Below are 23,097 nucleotides of genomic sequence, written 5' to 3'. Positions count from 1 at the left end.
TCTGATTTATTAATAATTTTTTAAAAAATTTACGATAAGGTTACGATACGTTACGATACGGCGTATCTTAAAGCCCGACCGATACGGCTTACGATACGCGTTTTACAACATTGGTTTCCAGACATTGAGCGCAAGATTGTTTAAAAAATATTCTTTTAAGCAAATGAAGCTTTTGATTACTGAATCTTAAGAACAGAATCAACAACTGTTTCTTCAAGAAACATGATTCATCAACACAAACAGAACAAGAGTTTCCTTGGGTACTTACCCACAAGCCCACTGATAGATATTTTCAAGTGCATTACGCTTCACCAGTATGTTGGACTGCCAGTCAGCCCAATCATTGTTTTCCTGAGGACAATAAAATTGCGAGAGAGTTGAATGAGATGTGGCACTATCTGAAAATTTCCCAAACTAAATAATTAGACAATGCATAATATAGAACATAAGTCTCCAACTTATACAGACTTAAATTTGTAGCTTCCAATCATTGAAAGAAGTGACCGTTGTGCCTAAAACATACATAAGAGAAATAATAACTTTGTTTTCAGCGTGAAGGACTTCCTAAACATGCACGCAGATGTAGAAATAAAGCTACAACACTCATGCACAAATTCCTTAAACTTCAATAACAACTCCTTTAAACATGAGTGACAAGCTAATAACAAGCAAACTTTTATTCATGACAAAAGAATTGATAAAGTTGCACCATACAAAGCATTTAGTTGTCTTGAATCTCGATCACTTTATAAAAACCGGTTATTATTTTATCTTTCATTATGGGATAAAATAGCCGTAAGTGGTTTACCTTATCTACTTCATAAATAACCTTTACTAATGATTACAAGAAAAACATGAAAGAGTGCTTCAGGAATTTAAATTTCTGTCCTTTTGACGATGCACGCAGGATAGAGGTGGGCATCGAGTACCCGGCTCGAACAAACCGGCTCAGGTCGGCCCGATAAATTTTAAATATTATTTTTATTTTATTAATAATAAATATATATATTATTAAAAATGTATTTTATATTCAAAAAATTATTTTATATTTAATTTTTTTTTATTTTAACCAGACCGGGCCTGGGCTCGGATTTTGGGCATCGGGCCAGGGCTCGGGTTTCAGACATCTGGCCAAACCGGACCCGGCTCTTATCGGGCCAGGCCAACCTAATGCAGGATACTCATTCTGAGAAACTACATCAACTGCTAATTTTGTGGCACTTACATATATCACCAAATGGATACAACAAGGCTCCTGAATGAATCCCAAACCACAGAATTGTCCAGAAAGATGTACTAATATTAAAATAGTCAATGTATCACCACTATATATCTGAAATGATTTGCTCATGAAAGTGACTGAGCAGAATAAGCATGCCCAGCACTTGGTTGTTGGATACCCAACTCAATCTGAGCTGAATGTCCAGGTATGCATACAAAAGAAACTGACCTGAATCATATTAGGATCGACCTGGGCATAACTCTATAAATATATGGGATTGGTGTTCAGGATACAATTTTTATTGGATATCCAACATGATCTGATTGATCATGATGTAATTTTTTAATATATGCCAATGTTTCAAATATCAGTTTCCCCTTTGTATCAGAAACCTTATAAAACGATTCGTCACCAACACATCAGTTGTATCAGACTGCATCAAGTGATTTCACTATTTTCCAATTTAAAGACTAATAACAATTAAGATTTTGTATTCTCTAATGTAACAAAGAACTCTATGTTTCCAACACACGTATTCGCAAGCACCATTTCAATTTGCTGCCAATACACATCTGATATTGATAGCCATTATATATATCTTAGTTCCTCATATCAGCAATATCTTAAAATATCAGTTGCCTTGAATAAAAGCAAAACTGCCAATGATAATTGATAAAGCACAAATTTACTTTCAAAGGCATGCCAAAAATGTTAGATAGTGAGATATCTTCCTTATAAAGATCAGGCTTTCCTTTTGTCATTTGCTAGCATTAGTTAAAGAAACAAACACATATATATGGATACATACAGATACGTATTTTAAAAGAATGTCAGTTTATGTTGTGAACTTTATCATTTAAATGATTCTAGAACATCTGTACTTTGGAATGAAAAATACTAGGCATGAAATTGCATTATTTCTTCCATTAGTCCTATTTTTGTAATCTCAGAAATTTTAACAAGAAATCATTGAAAATGCCATGGGTGATTTAAAGAATATGTATATTTTGCATGAAAAACTCTTGAAATATTATGTTGTTACTTTTGTAAGTCCTTTTATTTCTACTTCAGATATTCTCCAAAAAAAACTGCCGAGAATGTTGTGGTGACTGTGATACAAACATATTTTGAATGCCCTTTAATTGACATAGGTTTGTTTTAGGTTTTTTTTCGTTTATAGCATAATCCAAGGTGTGTCAACAAACTGTTTAGTCAGGTGAACAGCAAAATGTTTACCAACACATATCCAGAACATTCATTGCCCGAAGATAAAATTCATTCAACAGCCTGATAGGCAAAATCCCAAAGAGTTCACAAAGTCAAAGCCCAAAGCACAAACGCAGGATCATATTGCTCACTATCAAAGCCTTCCTCACTAATCTTCAGCCCAAAACCACTTATATGTTTTTCCCCAAAAACATCAAATGCAAAAAAGTAAAAAGAAACTACCAAATAGAGACAATGTGAAAGCTCCACCTGGAGGTATGCTGAAATCTGGCCATTAGTATTCCCAAGTTGAATAAGCTTGTTTGCTATTCGAGTAAGGTGCCCTATGTTTCCTATCTTGGGAGGTGATCTTCCAGAAGCAGCAGAAGTTGGCTGCAGAAGTTTCTAACAGTTACACATTTATTTCCTACATAATTACCAAGAAATTACACAAGAGAAAGAGCGTAATGAAGTGGTTACTTTATCAGAAGCAGTTGAAAGTGTGAAGCTCTTTTCGGCTGCAAGAATCTTCCCAATAAGATCACAATCTTGAAAAAGATGTTCGATAAAGATGACTTTCTTGCTCTCTAGACATGAAACAATTATATTTTCCACGTGGTGATGCAGAAAGTTATTAAACGGATACCTGAAGTCATCACAAGGAGCAGTGAAAACTGTGGGTTCTGCTTCTCAAGAATATAAGTAGACAGATAATCCTATGAAATATGCAGGAAACTTACTCAAAAAACAAATCAAGAACACGTTGTAAAGCTCCTAACTGAACAAGCTCCTTCTCAGCAGCTTCACTACCAGCAGTCAACAAGACTGAGATGAACTCCACAATCTGAATCCCATTTAATTTAATATAAGCAAAAGGAGAAACAATTAAAAGGAGAAGCACTTGAAGGCCCCCTGATTAAAATTAACGAGTACCCCGAAAAAAAAAAAAAAAAAAAACTTCCTGCAACAACAAACAAGGGCAACTAAATGCAAAGTACTGTTTACCAAATCAGAAGAAGCACCAAACAGCATAATCAGATATCTCAAAATTTATTCTTGAAACCAATCAAACATGAAATGAGATATCCAAGCACAATATTAAGCTCCAAAAGATAACTAAAAGACAATAACTCCCAACTATTTTATAGACATTTGACAAGGGTACCTTTAGAATGCAAGTACCTTCAAACGATGTTTCCCAAGAGGAGGTTGTAGCTTGCCATAGGTAGTAGTCAAAACGACCTGAGAATTTGATACATTCAACAGCTGCAGCAAATCACCTGGTACAACATGAAATGAATGACTTCATGTTACCTAACATGCTGAACAAGTTCAACTATTCAACAATTATATGCTTCAACAAATAGATAGTCAGCCACCGATGCCATGGGAGGCTTTCGAAGCTGTGGTTTTTCTCATCAGATGAAGAGAATTTCTGAAGTACTGAAACTCAAAATGTAAAGAATAATCTAAAAAAAAGTTACAAGATAATAGCCATTTTTAGGACTGTTCCTTGAAAAAATATCCAAAGAAAGAAAAACAAATGAAAGCACATAAAGGAAAAAAATCACATGCTTCACAGCGGTAAAAGCTTTTTCTTTCTCCCTCTCCTTTTTCCTTTCTCTTTTCGCCAGTCAGCCATACGGCGATGAATTCACTCCCGGGCCTTGGGAAACCAAAAGAATGCTTCATGTTTTCTTATCTGCCCTAAGAGTAGCAAAAAAAGAGGGCCATGATAAACCAACTAGTCCAACATCACGAACTCCGCCAAATTCAAAGAAAAGAACAATTCCATTCAAGCCTCGTATCACATTGCTTTGCATCTTTAACTTGAAGTTTGCTAGTTCTGCTTGTGCTTTAGGGGTCACTGGAACAAGGCTTCACTGCGGTAAAAGCTTTTTCTTTAGCTAAGTCCATTTTTACCGGTTATTCAAAAGGTTTTTTTTTTGCACGACAAAAAAAAAATGAAACAAGAAAAGCAAAGAATAAGTAATAATGTGATAAGAAACCCTTCAAATGATTTCAATCAACATCAATCAATGATTGGATAAATTAATGATTCTGTATCATATACTGGGCCCTCAAAATGGCACTATTTGTGTTTTGTTTACGAAATTTTGAAAATATCAGAAACCCATCAGGAATATCTTGCAATACCAATATGAAACAGCAGGAGTTTTGTCTCTAGTGCTAGTTCCCCCGTACTGTCAAAATGGCAACAACTATGTTCCATGGACACTTCAAACAACAGGAGATACCGACAACCCTCTTTTTCGAACAAGAAGTTTCCAAAAAAATGGACACACGTGTCACCTCTTTTCTTTCTCTTTTTTTCTCCTTTTGCTTTCCTTTCTCCCTCTCCTTTTTCCTTTCTCTTTTTGGCGCTTTCATTTTCCCCTCCTCTTTCTTTCTTTACAGCTAACCTCCCTGTTTCAGTCAGACTGATCTCTCTCTCCCTCTCTCTCTCTCTTCCTTTTCAAAGGATATTGTTCTTTTCCTTTTTCCTTTGAAAAGGAAAAGTTCTTTTTCTTTAAAAAGGAAGAGAGGAAGCTTTTAAAGGACGATAGAGGCCTGTCCTTTAAAAGTTAAAGCCTATTTTTTCAAAAAAAATATTTATTTAACAAAATTTCAACTTGACTAAACTAACCTTAATATAAAATATATTTACTGGGGACAAATAAATTTGTTAAACAGTTAATTAATTATGTGATAGATTTTAAATGAAAATTTTCTTGTAGGATTGGTTATTTTGTGTGTATGTATGTGTCTATATATAGGCATGCCCAAGCATAATTTTTTAAGGCTCGTTGTGACACTCATACCCATGTCTGACACAGACACCCATATCCATGTCCATGCAACATAGAGCAACAATGTGATGATGTTTTCAAATTTCAAAATGTAGGCAATATCTGATACCAAATAAGTAGTCTGGTTTACTTCGGCTGGAAGATACCTGACATTCATATCATCAACAGAATATTTTATTCAAACAGACAAACAAAGAAAAAGCATGTTGTTATCTTTATGTTAATCTAATTTTGATGAGGCGGGGAAGAAAATTATTTATAATTCATCTCACTTATCATCATTTCATTTTGATAAATAGGTAGACTCTGATTGATAAATTATGGATCAAACTCTGTCTGAGATAGATGAAATTGCCAGTTGGAACCTACACAATAGTGACAGGCAAACAAAAGCATATATCCTGACCAAACAAAGAAAAGTTATCGCATGAAGTATGACAAGGACCTCAGAAAGGGTTCAGCTAAATCTAGTGTCTGAAGAATGGAAGAAGCCAATATGTCAGAAAAGACAACGTCTGGGGAAGCAAAACAATAAAGCAAACAGCAAAAGACAAGAATATAACAAAAAGTATTACCCAGCAGTAAAAACATCTATGATCTATATACCGAAGAAACTAAATAAGCATATAATATACAAAGAAACAAAAATTGAAATACAAATCTTAAAAAATTCTAATACTGCAACAACAATGCAATGATATCACATTCATTAAGTAAACAGTTCTAAATGCCGATAATTTCCACCAGATTTAGCAAAAATCTTAGAATATCACATGACAAGAATACAATACTCCCAAATATTAATATTTTAAAACATAACCAATATTTTTCCCATGTATTCACAGGAAGAATTAAAATCAGTAGAGCCTTACCAAGCTTCTCCAGCATACCAACAACTGTCTCTGGGCTAGCAATTGTTGATGAACCAAATGCTAGATTGCCACGACTAGAATAACTAGGTGTTGAAACCATTCTCTTAGGGTCTAACAATGCAATGCATACAGATAAAGAGTGAACTAAAACAGATTTTGGTCGTGAGCTATCCAAGGCATGATTAAACAGTCTTCCAACAAAACTGCACAGTAAGAGAAAACATATGTCAGAGAGTTTCACAATGTACTCTTCAATCCAAAGGTCAAATCAACAAATGACACTCAAGCTGCTGAAACATTAGCAAATTGCTGAAGATGCATGCTCCACTTGCCTTGGGCTGGCAATTTTTGTAGCCAATGGTGAAGGGGTGTATCGCATGATAGCACATAATGTTTCTGCTGCATTAGCATGCACCTCCGGAGAATCCTATGTCAATGAATGCAAAGGAAAATGAGGAATGACTGGTGATATGAAACCAAAGCTGCAAATGATTAATAGTCAATGCAGAATCATTTACAATGTATCCAAAACGAAGTAATTACATGAACCTTAATTAGCTGGAAATCAATATGAAAAGAATGCTAAATGCAAAACAGTAGTATGAAATCCATTATGATACTCACTGATGAACTGAGCTTATCTACAATGATCTCAAGTACATCAGTATCATCTAACCATTGCATTGCATCCATGTAGTTTGTGTAGATATGATCGTCAGCACCAACTAGTCGAACTAAAACCTGTGACCCAAGAATCAAATTTAGAAAAGGAGAAAAAAGATAGGAAATGCTTCCACCAAGATGCTGGTCTAACAAAACACAACTGAAAGTTAATTCAGCAGATGTCTATTCTTATCATTGAAGTAAGGACCACAGAAATGATAAATTGTTAAATGTGGGAAAGCTAACATGTTCTCTCCCAGATGGGGCAATATTCAATTATGGCCTGTCTAAGTTATACAGGCAGCTTTTCTTTGAAACCTAATGTTGAATAAGGCAAGCTAAAGAATATATAACAAATATATCACCGGCTTAGATTCACACTGTCAGTTGACATTTGATTTGAAAATAAACAAACGATGCAGGAACTGAATAGTTCTAGACCAACCTCCATAATAGATGTGATGCCAATCAAATCAACCATTTTGCGGATAATTTCCTTATGGCCCTGTATTGTGCAGAAACAACATAAAATATCAGATAGACATAATAACAGAGTAACAAAAATTTCTGCATGCAGAACTGCTAATGCCTTTGGACCTCTCAGTCTCTCAGAAACAAGACAATAACTGCACTCAGCAAATTGGACATGCACACAGGCAATCCCTCAAAAAACTTGTGTGGATGGGAGGTATGGTGAGGACAGATCAGGATTGGGTTTGGCTCATAAAAGCACACAAAGTTCCAGAGCTACATGGTGCAAGCTGGGTTCAAGCATGGGTCAAGCCTATAGTATATATCGTACGATACGGGGGCATGTATCGTATGAATCGTAAGATACAAGTACAATACACCCATATTTACGATACGGGGGGTGTATCGTATAGTATTTCCTAAACGATATGATACGTATCGCACAATACGGCCCCGTATCGTACGATACGTACAACACTGATATAATGGCAACCAGCTCAGTACATTGTACATGGCCAAATCAGCCTTGCTCATTCTTCATGCACTTGAGTTCAACCCAAAATCAAGATATTTAATAGCATTTATTGCACATCTTTTCCTTCTGACCACTGTTGATTAATATCCTTAGTTCCTAATATCCACTTTTCTAGGAAAGACGTCTCATACAAGCGCATTAGTTCCTCACTAACCAACCATCAGATTTGGTTCGCCTGGGCTTTTAACTTTCAATATATTGCGTCTGTGTTTTAAAAAGACACGATAAAAACGTGAAAATACATATTTAACGAAAAAAACTGCTAAATATAGCATATTTTTAAAAAAAATCAGCACATTAAAGAAGAGGAAAAAAAAACATGATAAAATCGCATTTATTTTGCATCTTATTTATCCTTCATTTGAAATTTTGTAGACGGTAGCATGACAGTAAAATTCAAATGTTTTAATGTTAAAATGGAAAGAAGGAAACCCTCGGTTATTTTAGAGACAGTTATATCCCAGAGTTTAAGAGGAAATGAGTTTTGGAGAGGGAAAGAGGAAGAGTTAGGTTTCATACATTGTCACAAAAAACGTGTACGGGTATTATACAGCAAGAAATTTCTCAGGCATAATAAGGCAAAGTTGTATATATCGTGAATAAAACGGGAAAATCTTGGCAAATTTTTAAAAATTTTAAAGCATTTAATAAATCCTAAAAATTATAAAAAAAGTAGATAATCATAAAAAATATAAAAAAACATTAAAAAAAGCATATAATACATGTAATAATACGCATTTTTTTCATGTTTTTTTATTTTCTAGCGCTTTTTTAAAAAGAACGTGTTTTGTACAGGTATTATACAGCTGACTATGTTTTGGCATATTATCCGTGTCTTTTTGCAATAAGACGCGGTTTTTTTTAACAGTGGTTTCATAATTGATTTGGGCGAAAACCATTGAAACTTGGAGCCTTGGACTGCGTGGGTCGACCTTGATGTCCGCTGCATCTAAGGTAAGTTTATCTTGTCTGTGCTGATTGTTCTTCATGTGTTTGTACTTTGTAATTAGTTTAATTAATCAAATGGTAAAGTAAATATATGTCACTTTGACAAAAAACAACCATGGAAACACCGACATACTGGTATTGGGTGAAGGAAGGACGTTGCTTCTGCAAACAATAGAGAAGAGCTAGTCTCAGCCTCACAGGAACAGGTAATTTAAGGCTTTAAGCTATCACAGAAGTGCTTCACACTATACCAGTTATGGAACTACCAGGGGACTAATGATCAAAAGAACTAATTTACTCTTTCAGGGTTATTTATTAATTTTTTAATTAATTTACCATTTTTTTATGTTTTTTTTGCGAGAAAAACAACTCACCGTATTATACCTGAGAAAAACCTCGCCCGTTAAAGCCCGAAAACAAGATGTGTGGCTATGCTTTCAACATTGAAAATGGGAGGTTCATTTAGTGGTAGGCTGAAAATTAATGTAATACAGCTAGTGTAACCTGGCAAATATCCCCATGGCTACCTCTGACACAACTCTTACAACAGATTGTCTCAAATGAGAAGAGAACTACTAGGCCCAGAATCTAGTTGAACATTGTAAACACAGCAGCTAAGAGGACGTGTGCACAACACTCTGGAGGACAAAGAGAGTACATGTGTGTATAAAAATCTGCTGAAAGAGCAGAAGAGGCAGAGATATTATATGTGGAGGCAAGCTTGAACATGCGCTACCCTTTCTAGTTTTCAATACAGAAAGTCAAACTTACATTGTCATGTTGACCAGTGCAGTAATGGTGCAAATACAAGATAAGCATAGGGAGTTTTATCATTTTCTCAGTGTCATATCCAATTAGAATGCTGGAAAATGTGATCCTTTTCCTGCTGATGTAGGCTATTTGGGCAAACAGATATATATATAGTGCCTCTCCTTTCTCATTTTTCTAAGTCACACAGGCACTTAAATAAGGTCACCATCCCCATACCCATGTCAGCCTAAGTCACAGAGGTGCGCCAAGACTGGTGAAGCACCCGAGTCGACTTGGGTGTGGGAGCGGCTGCGAGTGTGGCACGCCACCGCACCCAACTTGGTTTGACTGAGTCAGGTGCCGCTGACCGCACTCTTGTTTTTCTTGTTTCTTTTTCATTTTTTTTTCTTCTCGTCTTTCCCCTCAACTTTTTTGCCCTTTTTCTCTTTCCTCCCCCATTTTATTTAATAAAACTTTGAATTTTGTATGAGATAAAGGTAATCTTGATTAAAAAAATCTAACAATATAAACAAATAACATTACTTATATAAGAGATTATATATATATATATAACCTCGCCGCACCCGCATCCATGTGACATAGATGTCAGCGTACATCTCTGCAAAACAGGTCTAAGAACAAACCTGGTACTTTGGGACCAGAGCGAATATAGAAGACTTATTTTTACTTGATTTAGCTTGTTCCTAAACTCCATTTTCATTGTGTTTATTTTGCGGGTTATTGGTGATTAACATATCTTGAATTTGTCATACTACTTGTTCACTTAATTTTGCCTTAATTTCGAATTTTTTTGTGGTATTTTTCATATATGTATATCTGAAAAAGGAATAAAGCACCAATAAAATTTCATGTTTTTTCAGTTTGCCTTTTTTAAAAAAATGTGTTCTTTCCTTTTTTCTGCAGACTTGTTTTTAACATTTTTTTTAATAAAACACATTTTTTGTGACAATGATATATATATATATATATATATATATATAGAGAGAGAGAGAGAGAGATCCATCGGCCATCCAGATCAACCACACATGCAGTCCGATGCATTGGGCTGCATGTGTGGGAGATCCAGATGCACAGAGGAATCCAACACAATATATATATATATATATATATATATATATAGAGAGAGAGAGAGAGAGTTATATATATGTATGTCTGTGTGTGTGTTCACGAGAATAAAAATTAGGTCAGAAATCGTTGCTTAAAGCAGCCCTGAGGTTGCACAATGCAATTTTTCCTTCTCTCACATATTCTCATTATCTCATATAGGCTTCGCTTCACCTACAAGTTGCTCTCACAATAGAACAAGAGAGATTTCGTGGCAAAAAGGAATTGAAGAACAAATATGGCATAGAACAGTAACTGGGGAGACACCCAAGAGTTCAAGTAGGCATATCTTCTCCCCACTAAATTAGCAAATCAAAACAGAAAAAGCTACTTATATTCTCTGGTTTCAGTAAAGAAGCAGTACAAACAATACATACTTTGGCGGTAAAAGTGATCAAATGTCAATATTCCAATAAGAGGAAAGAAAACCTTGATGGTTGTTAGTTTCATATCAGAAAAAGGGGCTTGCATAGGATGTTTTTACACTTGATGACTTCCACATATTTCTCATCATTTAAAAATTTAAAAGATTCTATAATGGTTTCTCAAGAGAATTTAGGAACTTCAACAAGGACTCAAGGATTTCCTAATATGCACTAGAAATTTATGAAAATTGTTTCATGTTAATAATCAACACATAAAACCAGTAGAAGATTTCTACTTGTTGGCATAAGTATCTTCAATTTGTTGAAGACAAAAAGAAAACTTCCAGGCTTAATCTTGTTTAGCATATCCCTGTTTATATGAAAAGAAAGCACATCTCAGAAGATGCACAACACAATCCCACAAAGAGAAGCACTAAGACTGTGGATGAGCAATCAAGATCACCTTCTCAGTTATTAAGGTGGATTGTATCAGTTCCGCCACCAAAACACCCAGAAATCATACAACTGAAAGCAAACTAGGAATGTCAAGTGCTTGGTCATAAACTTTTCAGAGCCAAAGAACCAAAAAATACAGACACCTGTCTTAGTCCTTTATCCTAGAGAATGCCAATGAAGTAATGTAAGTGAGGTAAGTGCATGTCTGCAGGATTGCAAATTAGAAACAAACAGATGTGCATGTCTGTGAATAGACGTGAGTGTGTACAAAGGGTCCCTGTGCATGTCTGCAAGATTGCAAATTAGAAACAAACAGATGTGCACGTCTGTGAATGGATGTGAGTGTGTACAAAGGTCGCCTGTGCATGTCACTAAAAGGCGATAAACAGGATCTTCAGATTGAAGGAGACCAAGAGTTTGATGACTCAGGTGCTTTACTTGGCATGATCTACATACATAGATATACAATTACATAGATGCAAATATAATGCACATGTACATACATATGTACATATTGTGGCCAATGGATGAAGACATTAAGTAGCACAGATCTCACTTACTTGAATAAAATTCATGAAAGGAACTGTCTTTCGCAGCATCAGGCATATAACCACCTGCTCAAGCAAATAAAAAATGTAAACCAAATCCTTCCAAGACAAGTGAACATGGGCAACATCAGTACATTGGTGAAGTCAACAAAGATAAACAATATGCACCTTACTAAAATACCCAGATATTAATGTATTATGTGATCGATCTGGCTCCAGGAAGGAGAAAAGGATATGCATCAACTGTATAAAAAACAATAAGCCATATGAAATCAAAATTGAATAATAGACTGAACTGTGCAGAAATTTAAAATCCGAGACTTCCAAAAAATGCAATGTTATAGCACTATTAATCAAGTAAACATAAAAATTGGCAGATAGATAAAAAGAAATAACCAAATCTAAGTTCATAACATTGTCACAAATATCGTTAATTAGTTTTAAATGGCGAGGTTTTTCTCGGACATTTCTCAGGAAAAATTCAGATACTTTTTAGAAGGAAAAAATCTCAAAAGTTAGGAAAAGAAAGGAAAAGAAAAACTAACAAAAAAACATAAAAAATGACTTGATAAGATAATAAAAATGATGTTTTAGTAGCGATAAAAATGAAGATAAATAATTTAATATATGTTTTAACTTTAAAGCAAATATAATGTAATAACAATGGTTCATAATGATAAGTGATGATATTTCTAATTTACAATTTTTTGTATGAAAAAATAACAGACCCATGTTTTGAGACTTTTGACCATATCCGGATCACAGATTTAGGATTTAATACATAGATCAGAGTTTGACCAAAGTCAAGTGAAAGGACTTTGAATATTATCACATTTGAAGACATATAATAGGAAACATAAAATATTGGAAAGAAGTAATACCTCTTCATCTTCAATCAAAGTTTTGAGAATGACATCAACTTCGCAAGTAAATATTTCACAGGCAATAAAAGGAAACCTGCATCCATGAGAACAAATAAAAAATATGGAATGCAGAACATCACATGGAATGATATACCTTGGAAAGACGCTATCCAACAATATGCACAACTTACTTAAAAATGCGTCTCTTTTCAGCATCAGTAGGAGGTTCTTCAACAATATACCGAAGGAGTTGCTCAACCTGCGTCCTTTCTCGCAGGCTGCCAAAAAAGGGATTTCATAAAGCAAGCAAATCACATAACTTTCCAAAACTAAATCAAATGGCATTTGTCAGTTGTAAGTCAGATAATAGCATCCACTCTTTCATTCTAAAATTTGTTCTTAACTAAAATACCCCAACAAGCATCTTATGTTAAATTTCCTTCACTACCACCAAGCCGGTAACAAGTTCATGGAATTTGAACCGCATGTATGTACCTTCTACCACATAGGTTAGTGAACCTGCCCTAGACATACTAGCTGCAGACAGGGGCAGCTGTAGCCAAAAAAAAAAAAAAAGCTCCAAATAGTGCAACATAGGCACCGCACAGCTTTAAACAATTTCACAAAGGTGAATGTGCTTTCATTTTCTACTAAAATAGTTGCAAACCTGTCCAGGATTCATTGTAAGAGCCTCCACCAGTTAAGCAGCTCAATCTAATGCTAATGAACCTTAAAAATAGAAATAGCATTTAACAATAAGAAAAAAATATATTTGTCAATTTTATAAATCTGGCTTGCCGATAATCAATTCAGCAAGGATATCCCTTTCTCACGGAGAGGAAAGAGTAGGAAACATGGTGGTGATCAGGCATCACGAGCAGTACAGCTATTTGAATCAATATGACATTTCAAACGATGTCCACACTTGCATTTTGATCTTCATGGTTTCCAACTCTCAAGCACAAAGCATGATTATATCTGGCTTGCTGAAAATATAACATTATAACCAATTCAGCAAAGATAGCTGTTTTCCCAGGGAGAGGAAAGAGTAGGAAACATGGCGATGACCAGGCATCACCAACAGCACAGCTATTTGAATCAATATGATGTTTTGAAAGATCCCTACACTTGCATCTTCATGGTTTCTAACTCTAAGCACAAAGCATGATCATTTGCTGCATCCTAGTTTTGTCTTCGAAAGCTATCAGCCAAACCTTTGAACTTCTCTGATCAACTCAAGATTCTGCTTCATGGATAATCAAGAAAAAAATTCTCCAAACTAATATGTCTTCAGATATGAAAAATTTTCCCTCTCCAAGATAGTTTCTCATTTATTACATATTTCAACCATCCTGGTATAACTTCCTCCTTTCTGACGTTCTGAACTAAACATAGAACTACATTAGAAGCTTTTGTGCCTCATCCTAAACAGGTCATCACTGAGAACCTAGGTGCTTCATTTCATGGAACAGCACCTGTTCACTCTCTTTTCTTGACAAGATATATTGGGCCTCTTGAGATAGCATATAAAATATAAACGGCTCTCATTTCAAAAATCATAGTATATAAATCATGCAAAGAACCTTCCTATGGAACTACACATGTCTTCACGTCCCCAGTGACATGGCATCAAAGTAGGAGATGTTGAAGAGGATGGTCAAGGACCCGACCTGCCAGGTCCAGCATGGTACAAGATATGTGCAATTTTGTGGTTCAGGAACAATTTAGAATTAGATTTTTCCAACGACATATCACGCTAATGGATTTGTTTCCTCTTTTCCTTTTTGTTAGCTTTCCAAGTTCTTCAAAAGGAGATACTGAGTGCTTATCATATGCTCTTCACCATAAATATTTTACAATTGCTTGGAGTACGCCCTTCTCCTCCTTCTGAAGATCACAACCCATTATGTGAGGATGGCTTTTAACATGAGTAGGCCTGGCAGAACCTCAAATGCATAATGGCAGACTTAAAGATGTCTACAACTTTGTCACCATGTTCTGAGAAACACACAACGAACAATTTCCAGAAGCTTGAGAGCATTTGCAACCAGTGGACATTACACTTCAAAGAAAGTCAAATCCAGTTGCTACCCAAAACTTTAGGAATTCTTGTAACATTATGTTCTCCATTGCTCAAAAGGTTGAGAGTCCCACTGAGAAGAATCCATTTCGATTGCCATCTTTTCATTTTTATTTTCACCCAAAAAAAATATAATACATCGCACACAATGAAATAGAACAAACCACGATTCTTCGTTAAGCAAGGAAACATCGTCTTCAAAAAACAGTGAACAATTTTGATACATACTTACACACACATGTATGAGGCACTCAATTTCCATGATGTTACGTTCTAGTGGTATAAACCATATTGAGATGATGCTTCTTGTGTGTATCATGATTCCTGTAAAAGCATATTTACAATAGCATCGACTGCCATTCTCTCAACTGCCTATCTTTATAGACATATTTAGATGAGAGCATCAATTTCATTGTCAAACCTATTATAAAGTAGGAAATGGAAAGTAGAATTCTGATTTTGGTTTAAAATGTTATCAATACTTGTACTGAAATCAGGTGCCTTTGCATTTTTGGTTTCAAATGTCATCATTGTTTATACTAAAAGAAGGTGTTTTTGAAAAATTCTTATCAAGGATGGGAATCAAGAATTCAGTGGAACATAAAAATGATAACTTATTTTATTTTTCAAAAGGTTTTCATTATAGTGCTTGCATTTATTTTCTGATAGTTTGACTTTCCAAATCTCAAACATCTACTTCCTTCAATGATGTGGTGTGTCTAGATTATGATCAACATCAAACTAAACAGTGAGATTTTAGTGATGTTAAATTGTTATTGTTGTTTCATATTTTCTCTTTACCCTTAATCAGTTTCATTCCACCTTGGGAGCAAAAGAAGAAAAAAAATTTCAATACTTTGTGTTTTTCCACTTGACAAGGTCTAAACCTGATCTCTTGCACAGACCTACAGTACATTTTGTCAAAATCTAAAACCCAATCACATGCACAGACATACACATGCCCGTCAAATGAGATAAAATTTTCATGACAGCAATAGTTTCAACTTTCACGTGAATACCATCAGATAATTTGACCACATCTACCAGCAGTAAAGCATCTGTTGTGAACTTTCAACCACTAAGTGGCAAGAACCTCAATAGCATTTCTATGTGTGAATATGTGCATTTTGGAAGAGAGAAAGAAAGAGAGAGAGATGCTGCATGCAAGTTGCTGATGCAGAAAAGTTTAACAAGTTCGCTGGATAAAATTTACCCTGTAATTGGGTCAAAGAAACCATGATAGTTTTTTGTTTGAAACTTTGAACATCACAAAGAAATTTGTAATTTTAAGAAACAGTACAACAAGCCATTGAGTTGTCAACTGTAAAACTTCATGTCCTGTAGATTTAGGTAAATTTCCTTTCTAAAGGAACCTACCGAACCAATTCACAGTATCACGTTAAAATCTGTCAAGGAAATTAGAATATGTGTTTGAATGTAGAGAGAGTGGGAACCAAAAGAACGTGCACATCGACAAAGAACAATGACCCAATGCCTCTTATTTTACATTCATCAATTATTTTGTCAATCACATCTTAGATTTGGTCACAATTTACTTAATAAAATATGTAGTTGAAAAACTAAAGGCCTGTAAAGCCTCTAAAATGTTAGTGTAAAGCATCATGGACAATTCATTTTTAATGAGAAAAAAACTCACAAAGGTACATTGGAGGACAACAATGAGTTTCCTTCCATTATGTTCTTCAATTAATGAGTAACATTAATAAAGGATAACAAAGTATGAGAATCTCTGTTTTAAGGGATTTTTGGTCATTTAGTTGACTTACTAACTCAAAGATGGTTAACCATATTCACATGCAAAAGTCAGATGTGTCTTTTATACTATCTAGATCTTAAGTTTGTTTTCTGCTATTCATATGGGCATGCCAGGAAGGGTGCTGTACCTGTGTCGACACAGCTAGACATGGGTGCAGGTATAGAACATAGTAGACAGATTATTTGTCTTTTTGAGGTACATTTTGGTGAGTGCACACACACACACACACAACACACACACACACACACATATGTGTGTGTGTGTGTGTTTTATATATATATATCATAGTCACAAATAATGTACGGAGAGCTCAAAAAAACAGGAAAAAAAGGAAAAGTATGGTAAGTTTTTAAAAAATTTTAAAAAATCCTAAAAATTAGGGAAAATAAAATAAATAAATAACTAATAAGACAATACATGTATGATTTTACATACATGTATGGAATTAACAGATGCATCCACTGCACACCCAGTGTGCACCTGATTTCTGGTGTAGCAGCAAATTTACAGCGTGGTCAGCACCCATGTGACAAACCTAGTAATCACAGTTTTTTAATGGACACACTTCAACACGATGTGTGCAGTCCATTTAGAGCCCCTTAAACCACAGGAACATGTAAGCCATCAGCATAAGAACGTGAGAAATTAAAAACCAGAACAAGGAGTGAGAGACACTGAGAAAACCGCTGGTTGTGTGGAAACTGGAAACCCAGCAGAGCAAAGGCAGAAACTAAGAGATGGGGAAAAGAATGGACAGAAATTGAGAGAGGTAGAAGGAGAACAGACAGAAAAAGAGATGGGGAAGAGAGAGATGGCTAAGAAGAGATTTGAACTTTGGGTAAGACCTAAAGAGAAGGAAAACGAAGAATGAAATCAGTTGCCTACCTCAGTGGACTGAGTGAGCAGTTGTTTTCTCCCCTTGTCACAAAAAACGTGTACGGATATCATATGGCAAGGAACTTCTCGGGTATAATATGGTAAAGTTGCATACTCAGGAAAATCTTGACAAATTTTTAAAAATTTAAAACATTTAATAAATCCTGAAAATTATAAAAAAATATAAAAAAACATAAAAAATATTTTAAAAAACACATATAATACGCGTTTTTCACAGTTTTTATTTTCTGGCGTTTTTTTAAAAAAAGACGTGTTTTTTCATGTTTATATGGCTGACTATGATTTGGCGTATTATACACGTCTTTTTCGAATAAGATGCGTTTTCTGTGACAATGTTTTCTCCAACTCCCATGGCATAACTCACCTTTTTTAGAAACCCTACAACGCCCATTTCCTTCCTCCGAACTCGATCCAGGTGTAATCCATGAAGTGGACCTTTTTTTTACGTTTTTTTTGCTTTAAAGCTATGTCACACGGGTGCAGATGCGATACGAGTGCGGATACGGGGATACGGGTGCAGATACGGCAATTTTCAAATTTTTTGGATACGCGAACACGGCTACATTAAATATTATAAAAATTGATAATATTAAAAAAACATTAAATTAATAGTTCACTCTTACAATCTTGTTAGAAAATGTGTTTTATCACAAAAGTACTGAATATCTGAAAGGATTGTTCATGGAAATAATTGGATGCATAATAAAAAATTGATAAAATGAAAAAAAAACCATTAAATTAATGACTTTTACTTTTTGCCGTGTCCGCACCCGTATCCCCGTGTCCGCGTGTCGACACGGATACGTGGGCTATTTTGCCGTGTCCGTGCGACATAGCTTTAAAGCCATTATAATTTTCAAATATTACAAGTTATGCCACCAAACCGCATTAAAAAAGATGCTAGAAAAGGCGTTTTTTTCCAGTTTTTTCCTTTTTTTCAAAAAAATGTGAATTTTTCCCTTTTTGGGGGAAATGAATTTCTCACTTTGTTTTTGCTTTTTTCGAAAATAACGCCTTTTTTTGTGACTATGTTAATTATGTGTGTGTGTGTACAAACATGTCCCTGCACCCTTGTTTTCCAAAAAAAAAAAAAAAATACACCGGTATCAGCACCTACGCCCCTGTCCGCACCCACTCCAGCACCCATGAGACATAAGTTTTTCATTACTTCCATTCAATCTACTTGTTGGAGTTTTCTCCAAAGAAATCTAAGGACTCAAAATCATGTAAAAGTCCAAGATTCACCCTAAGAAATGATTCAAAGTTTAAGAAACAAAATTAGCTTCAATGACATGTAATGCCTCTTTGTGGAATTTAATAAGAACTAGTGATACTGTCTTACATGATAAACTTCCTATACATATATCATAAGAAACAGTGTAACACAATGTAATTGTGCTTGCACAGATATTAGATATGACCTTCTACTTCAGAAGGAGAAAGATAAATGCAAATAAGCATAACAAATGTCATAATAAGACAAAAGAGATAATGAACATTACAAGTTGATTAGCCGACTATTGAGGGCTTTGCATTCTTGAATAATTTCATCTTCATCAAGCAGCTCTTCCAAAGTATAATTTTCTTTGTCAAGAATAGAGTCCACCTGAAAGTGGAGGTGAAACAAATAACTTGTCAGCATTGAACAACCTAAGAACTCTAAAATTAGAGAATTAAGAACGACACAGTTCTTTTAAGTGCAACATAACCTTTGAGTTCACTTAGCTGTCAAAGCAATTCAAGACATACAGTATGAGCAGCTCTCTTTTGAAAGCTTAATAACTCAATGGCCACACAAAAAACAGTATAGGGCTGCTAAAAACTTGCACACCATTAAGAGAAAAATCAGAAACATTTTCACATACAGATTACAGACAGCAGCAAGGATGCTCCAATTTATGAAAACTAAAACCACAGCAAAAACCATCACTGTTCTGGGTTTACAAAAGCAAGCCTCAGAGACAATCCAGCGAACGCCAAAAGACCAAGTATGTGGCCCAGCTATCACACATTTAGTTGAGAGAGATATTCAACAGTGGGGGCCGTATTTCCTCATTCATGATGAACAAAGCTCCTAATAGACAGATCTACGGACAACAAACCTTTAATGACAATCTACACGTCAACAGCAACAACAGATTATTTCAAGAAAAGCCTAAGCCCCTCTCTCCCTGTACACGAATCTTTCATCCAGCTTGCGCACAAGAAGAATGATCCTCTTATTGCATTTGAAATGAAGAAAAGTACGTATTCCCTAATCATATCGAACATCTCAACCGCCAAATTTCCTGATTCCTGTGAAGAACTGACCACTCAATCCAACGAGAAGTGAAGACCCTCACAGAGAAACCAAATCTTAGACAAATCGGCTTCGAAACCATAATTTATATAATATATATAAATACAGGCACGCAACTAAAGCCCTACCATTCACCCAATCTTGCACCCGAATCTTGAGATAAATAACACTTGCAAATAAAAAAAATATATATTCACAAAACTGCGAAACAAGGGATAAAATTTCAACCAACCAAAACAGATCCAAAAAGGGGATGCCAAACTTACAGGAGATGTAGTGGACAATCCAGTCATACGCCAGAACATCTTGAAGGGCGCAATTTCAGACGAGACGGAGATGGAAAAGCCCAAAAGTCTCCAAAACCAACTAAAACCCAGGAGACTCAAATCAGTTGGAAGGAGGAAAGAAAAGAAAGAGACTGGTGAGAAAGAACCCTAGCTTCCCAATTTTTACATGACAAAATAAAATCCCATCTGACATCCAAAGCACCTAGGCGATAATAGGGAGGGAGTTTGGGATCCAAGAGGGCAAACCTGTGATGGAGGGGGGAAGAGGCCGAGAGGGAGGGAGACTCGCAAGGGCATCCGATTCAATCTTGGTATTGGCGTCAAGAATGGGATCGGGACCAAGGGCAGCGGGGTGTTGAAAAAGAGAGAGAAAATGAGAGAGGGAGATCGCTTATACTTTATAGACGATTGAGAAATTTTAAAAGAACGCTGAATCTTTTACGCATTTACAGATGACGGCCTTCGAGTTTAGGAAAATACATTCAACCACATTAGTTGGCCGAACAGGTGATAATATATGTTACACGGAAACAAGCGACCCCCTGTTAGGGAGTTCTCATACGCGCCACCTGCACAGCACGTGTATGTATTGCCTATCCCCGAAGTCCGATCCGATTCGGGTGCAAATTTCCTTGAATAAGTAGATATTAAAATAATTCATATATTTATACAAAGAGTAATTGCATTTGATTACAAAGAAATAGTCAAAAACCCTTTCAACACTTCCACCAGGTCTCCTATGAACGTCTTCGTAATTATGGATGTACCAAAAAGGACTTACAGGCTAGTTAAAGTTTTGCCGTTGCTTGTTACTCCTTTAGATGCTGAGTGTCGTGCTTGTTATTTAGATCCCAAAACAATCATAGAGCTCGGTAACAGAAAAAAAAAAAAAAAAAAAAAAAAAGGAGCAAGGGTGGTTTCGACCTCTCATGGAATCGCCAACATAGTGAAAGAGATAGTATAAAAAAAGAAGGGTACGGCATATAAGAAGCATTATTGAAGCATGTTTCCCCCTACACTCTGCCTCCCAATGGCCTCTTAGGAATCCATCCACCCCCAGTATGGAGATTCTCGGACCTTCAACTAATGGAGAATGGCATTGTCGAATTGGTTGACCTCATTGGCCATCTAAAGAAGATGGCCCACAAGATAAGCAAATAAGTTTAACAACTTAAATTACTTCCAACATTATTTTTTGAAAAAACTGTAACATTATTTATTTACAACGTCGACATTTTTGTAATGTTTGTTTTTTCAACATTGATCCCTTTCACATATTTTTTTGTTTTCATTTACCTGTGCCAATTTTTGTTGTGACATGAACTACACATAAGGGTTTTATATAATTCATTGATAATACAAAAACCAATATTGAGCGAAATTCAATCTCGGCAGTGAAATGTATGAGAAATATACATGCAAGCTATTGTAAATCACCACCTTGGTTAATACAAGTAGCCATCTTGTTCAATAATGGGCGTGCAATATCAGACTATGCATTATGATACTACATTATATAATACTGCATGACATATAATTCTGCACTACCAAATCTTCAAATTCCATGAAATGGCAGCATCTTACTTTTTGGATCATTCAAAAAAAAAAAAAGAAGAAGAAAAAAACGTTGGAAGTGCGCAGTTTAAATATAAATAGGGATTTAAGCAAGGCGGGAGGATGAGGGCGGTTGTAACACAACCATCGAAATGCATGGGCAACAAATAAGGCATTTGATACTTGCATACAAGAAGTGATTGCAACAGTATTCATTTCACAGTAACAGCCGATTATCTGGCTTTGGAAACCCAAGTAGTGATTTCAGGAGTAACAGCAGCATTCATGGTGGCCACCAGCATAGATGAATTTAACAGTAACTTAAAACAATTCCATTGAGAAGTTCTGTTCCTAAACTGGTCATGGTGATACAAGCCATGTTTATTGTGATAAGTGTCATCTTTAATTTGACGATTTCCATTGTGTTATATCGTTATAAGTAGGTGACAAGTTCACAATGCTGGTGGTTTTGCGGTTCGAGTTTCAAGAAGGTGCTTGTGGAAAGTTTCAAGACGGCATTTAGTGCCAACCAATCTCATGACAATGGCGGTTCCTTGTCCAGCACTAAAATTCATTCAACTAGGATGTTTTGTTGGCATCTTGGCAGTTTATTGTAGAGATAGTTGTGGTACATTTCATGAAGACGACCATGCTTGTTACGGCTAACTGACACAAATGAAATGGGAAACCATTTAACTGTAATTAGGCAAATTTCAACAAGAGTGATGTGTTTTGGTAAACACAATATCAATTTTCCGCTGAAAGTGATTTGTCATTTCCAAAAAGAAGCTACTTCACCCCCAACAAAGATGTGGGGCACTTCCTAGTGAATATGCATACAAATTGGAAATCAACCATGTCGTTTTAAGAGTAGAAGATTTCTTTGGTGACCACATGCGGCAATGAATTTGGTAAATTCGGTGCACACTAATGGTATGATCAATAGCAGGAAAGAGTTAAAGGGTGCACTTTGTTGGCCGATTTAGTGAATTAGAGAGATGTAATGTCCAACTTGCTAATTATATCCACTGTGATATGAGTCATCTTTAATGTGTTCTGCTAAATTAATCAAGATGATAATGTTTCCATGCCTAAATAAGTAGTTGCAAACGCCATATTTTAAAGTTTGAAGCTGATGAATATACACAGGTCGTTATTGTGATCAATGATTGAATGGCAACAATCGCAATTTTGGTTAGGAAGTATGGCATGCTTTGCTAGGATGCAATGCAAAATTGCTAGTATAATCACAAGTGATGCATGTTAGACAAAAAGATTCATGATCACCAGTAGCGATAACATAAGTGATGGTGCAAGAACCGAGAGGTTAATTCATACTTGCTATTGAGAGATGTACTCGGTGTTGTTA

At 35.5% G+C, this 23,097-nt stretch overlaps 1 protein-coding gene across 1 annotated transcript in view; it reads right to left on the bottom strand.

Annotated features, from left to right (window-relative positions):
* Nucleotides 1-20,555, bottom strand: part of LOC116267492 (uncharacterized) — a 29,356-nt gene extending 8,801 nt beyond the window's left edge. Inside the window, exons 1-16 of the mRNA XM_031649222.2 lie at nucleotides 20,421-20,555; nucleotides 20,154-20,253; nucleotides 19,091-19,194; nucleotides 13,026-13,112; nucleotides 12,853-12,928; nucleotides 12,140-12,214; nucleotides 11,984-12,037; nucleotides 7,219-7,278; nucleotides 6,735-6,851; nucleotides 6,443-6,537; nucleotides 6,111-6,313; nucleotides 3,611-3,708; nucleotides 3,169-3,272; nucleotides 2,909-3,074; nucleotides 2,699-2,821; nucleotides 269-351 (exon numbers count right to left, since the gene is read on the bottom strand). Coding sequence (XP_031505082.1) covers nucleotides 269-351; nucleotides 2,699-2,821; nucleotides 2,909-3,074; nucleotides 3,169-3,272; nucleotides 3,611-3,708; nucleotides 6,111-6,313; nucleotides 6,443-6,537; nucleotides 6,735-6,851; nucleotides 7,219-7,278; nucleotides 11,984-12,037; nucleotides 12,140-12,214; nucleotides 12,853-12,928; nucleotides 13,026-13,112; nucleotides 19,091-19,194; nucleotides 20,154-20,192 — 1,484 coding nt within the window. The 5' untranslated portion in view covers nucleotides 20,193-20,253; nucleotides 20,421-20,555. The remainder of the gene's footprint in view (nucleotides 1-268; nucleotides 352-2,698; nucleotides 2,822-2,908; nucleotides 3,075-3,168; nucleotides 3,273-3,610; nucleotides 3,709-6,110; nucleotides 6,314-6,442; nucleotides 6,538-6,734; nucleotides 6,852-7,218; nucleotides 7,279-11,983; nucleotides 12,038-12,139; nucleotides 12,215-12,852; nucleotides 12,929-13,025; nucleotides 13,113-19,090; nucleotides 19,195-20,153; nucleotides 20,254-20,420) is intronic.
* Between the last annotated feature and the right edge of the window lie 2,542 nt (nucleotides 20,556-23,097).

Source organism: Nymphaea colorata, chromosome 14, assembly GCF_008831285.2.
Source record: "Nymphaea colorata isolate Beijing-Zhang1983 chromosome 14, ASM883128v2, whole genome shotgun sequence".
Lineage (NCBI taxonomy): Eukaryota > Viridiplantae > Streptophyta > Magnoliopsida > Nymphaeales > Nymphaeaceae > Nymphaea > Nymphaea colorata.
Note: the sequence above shows the minus strand (reverse complement) of the source record. Positions and strands in the feature narration are given on the sequence as shown.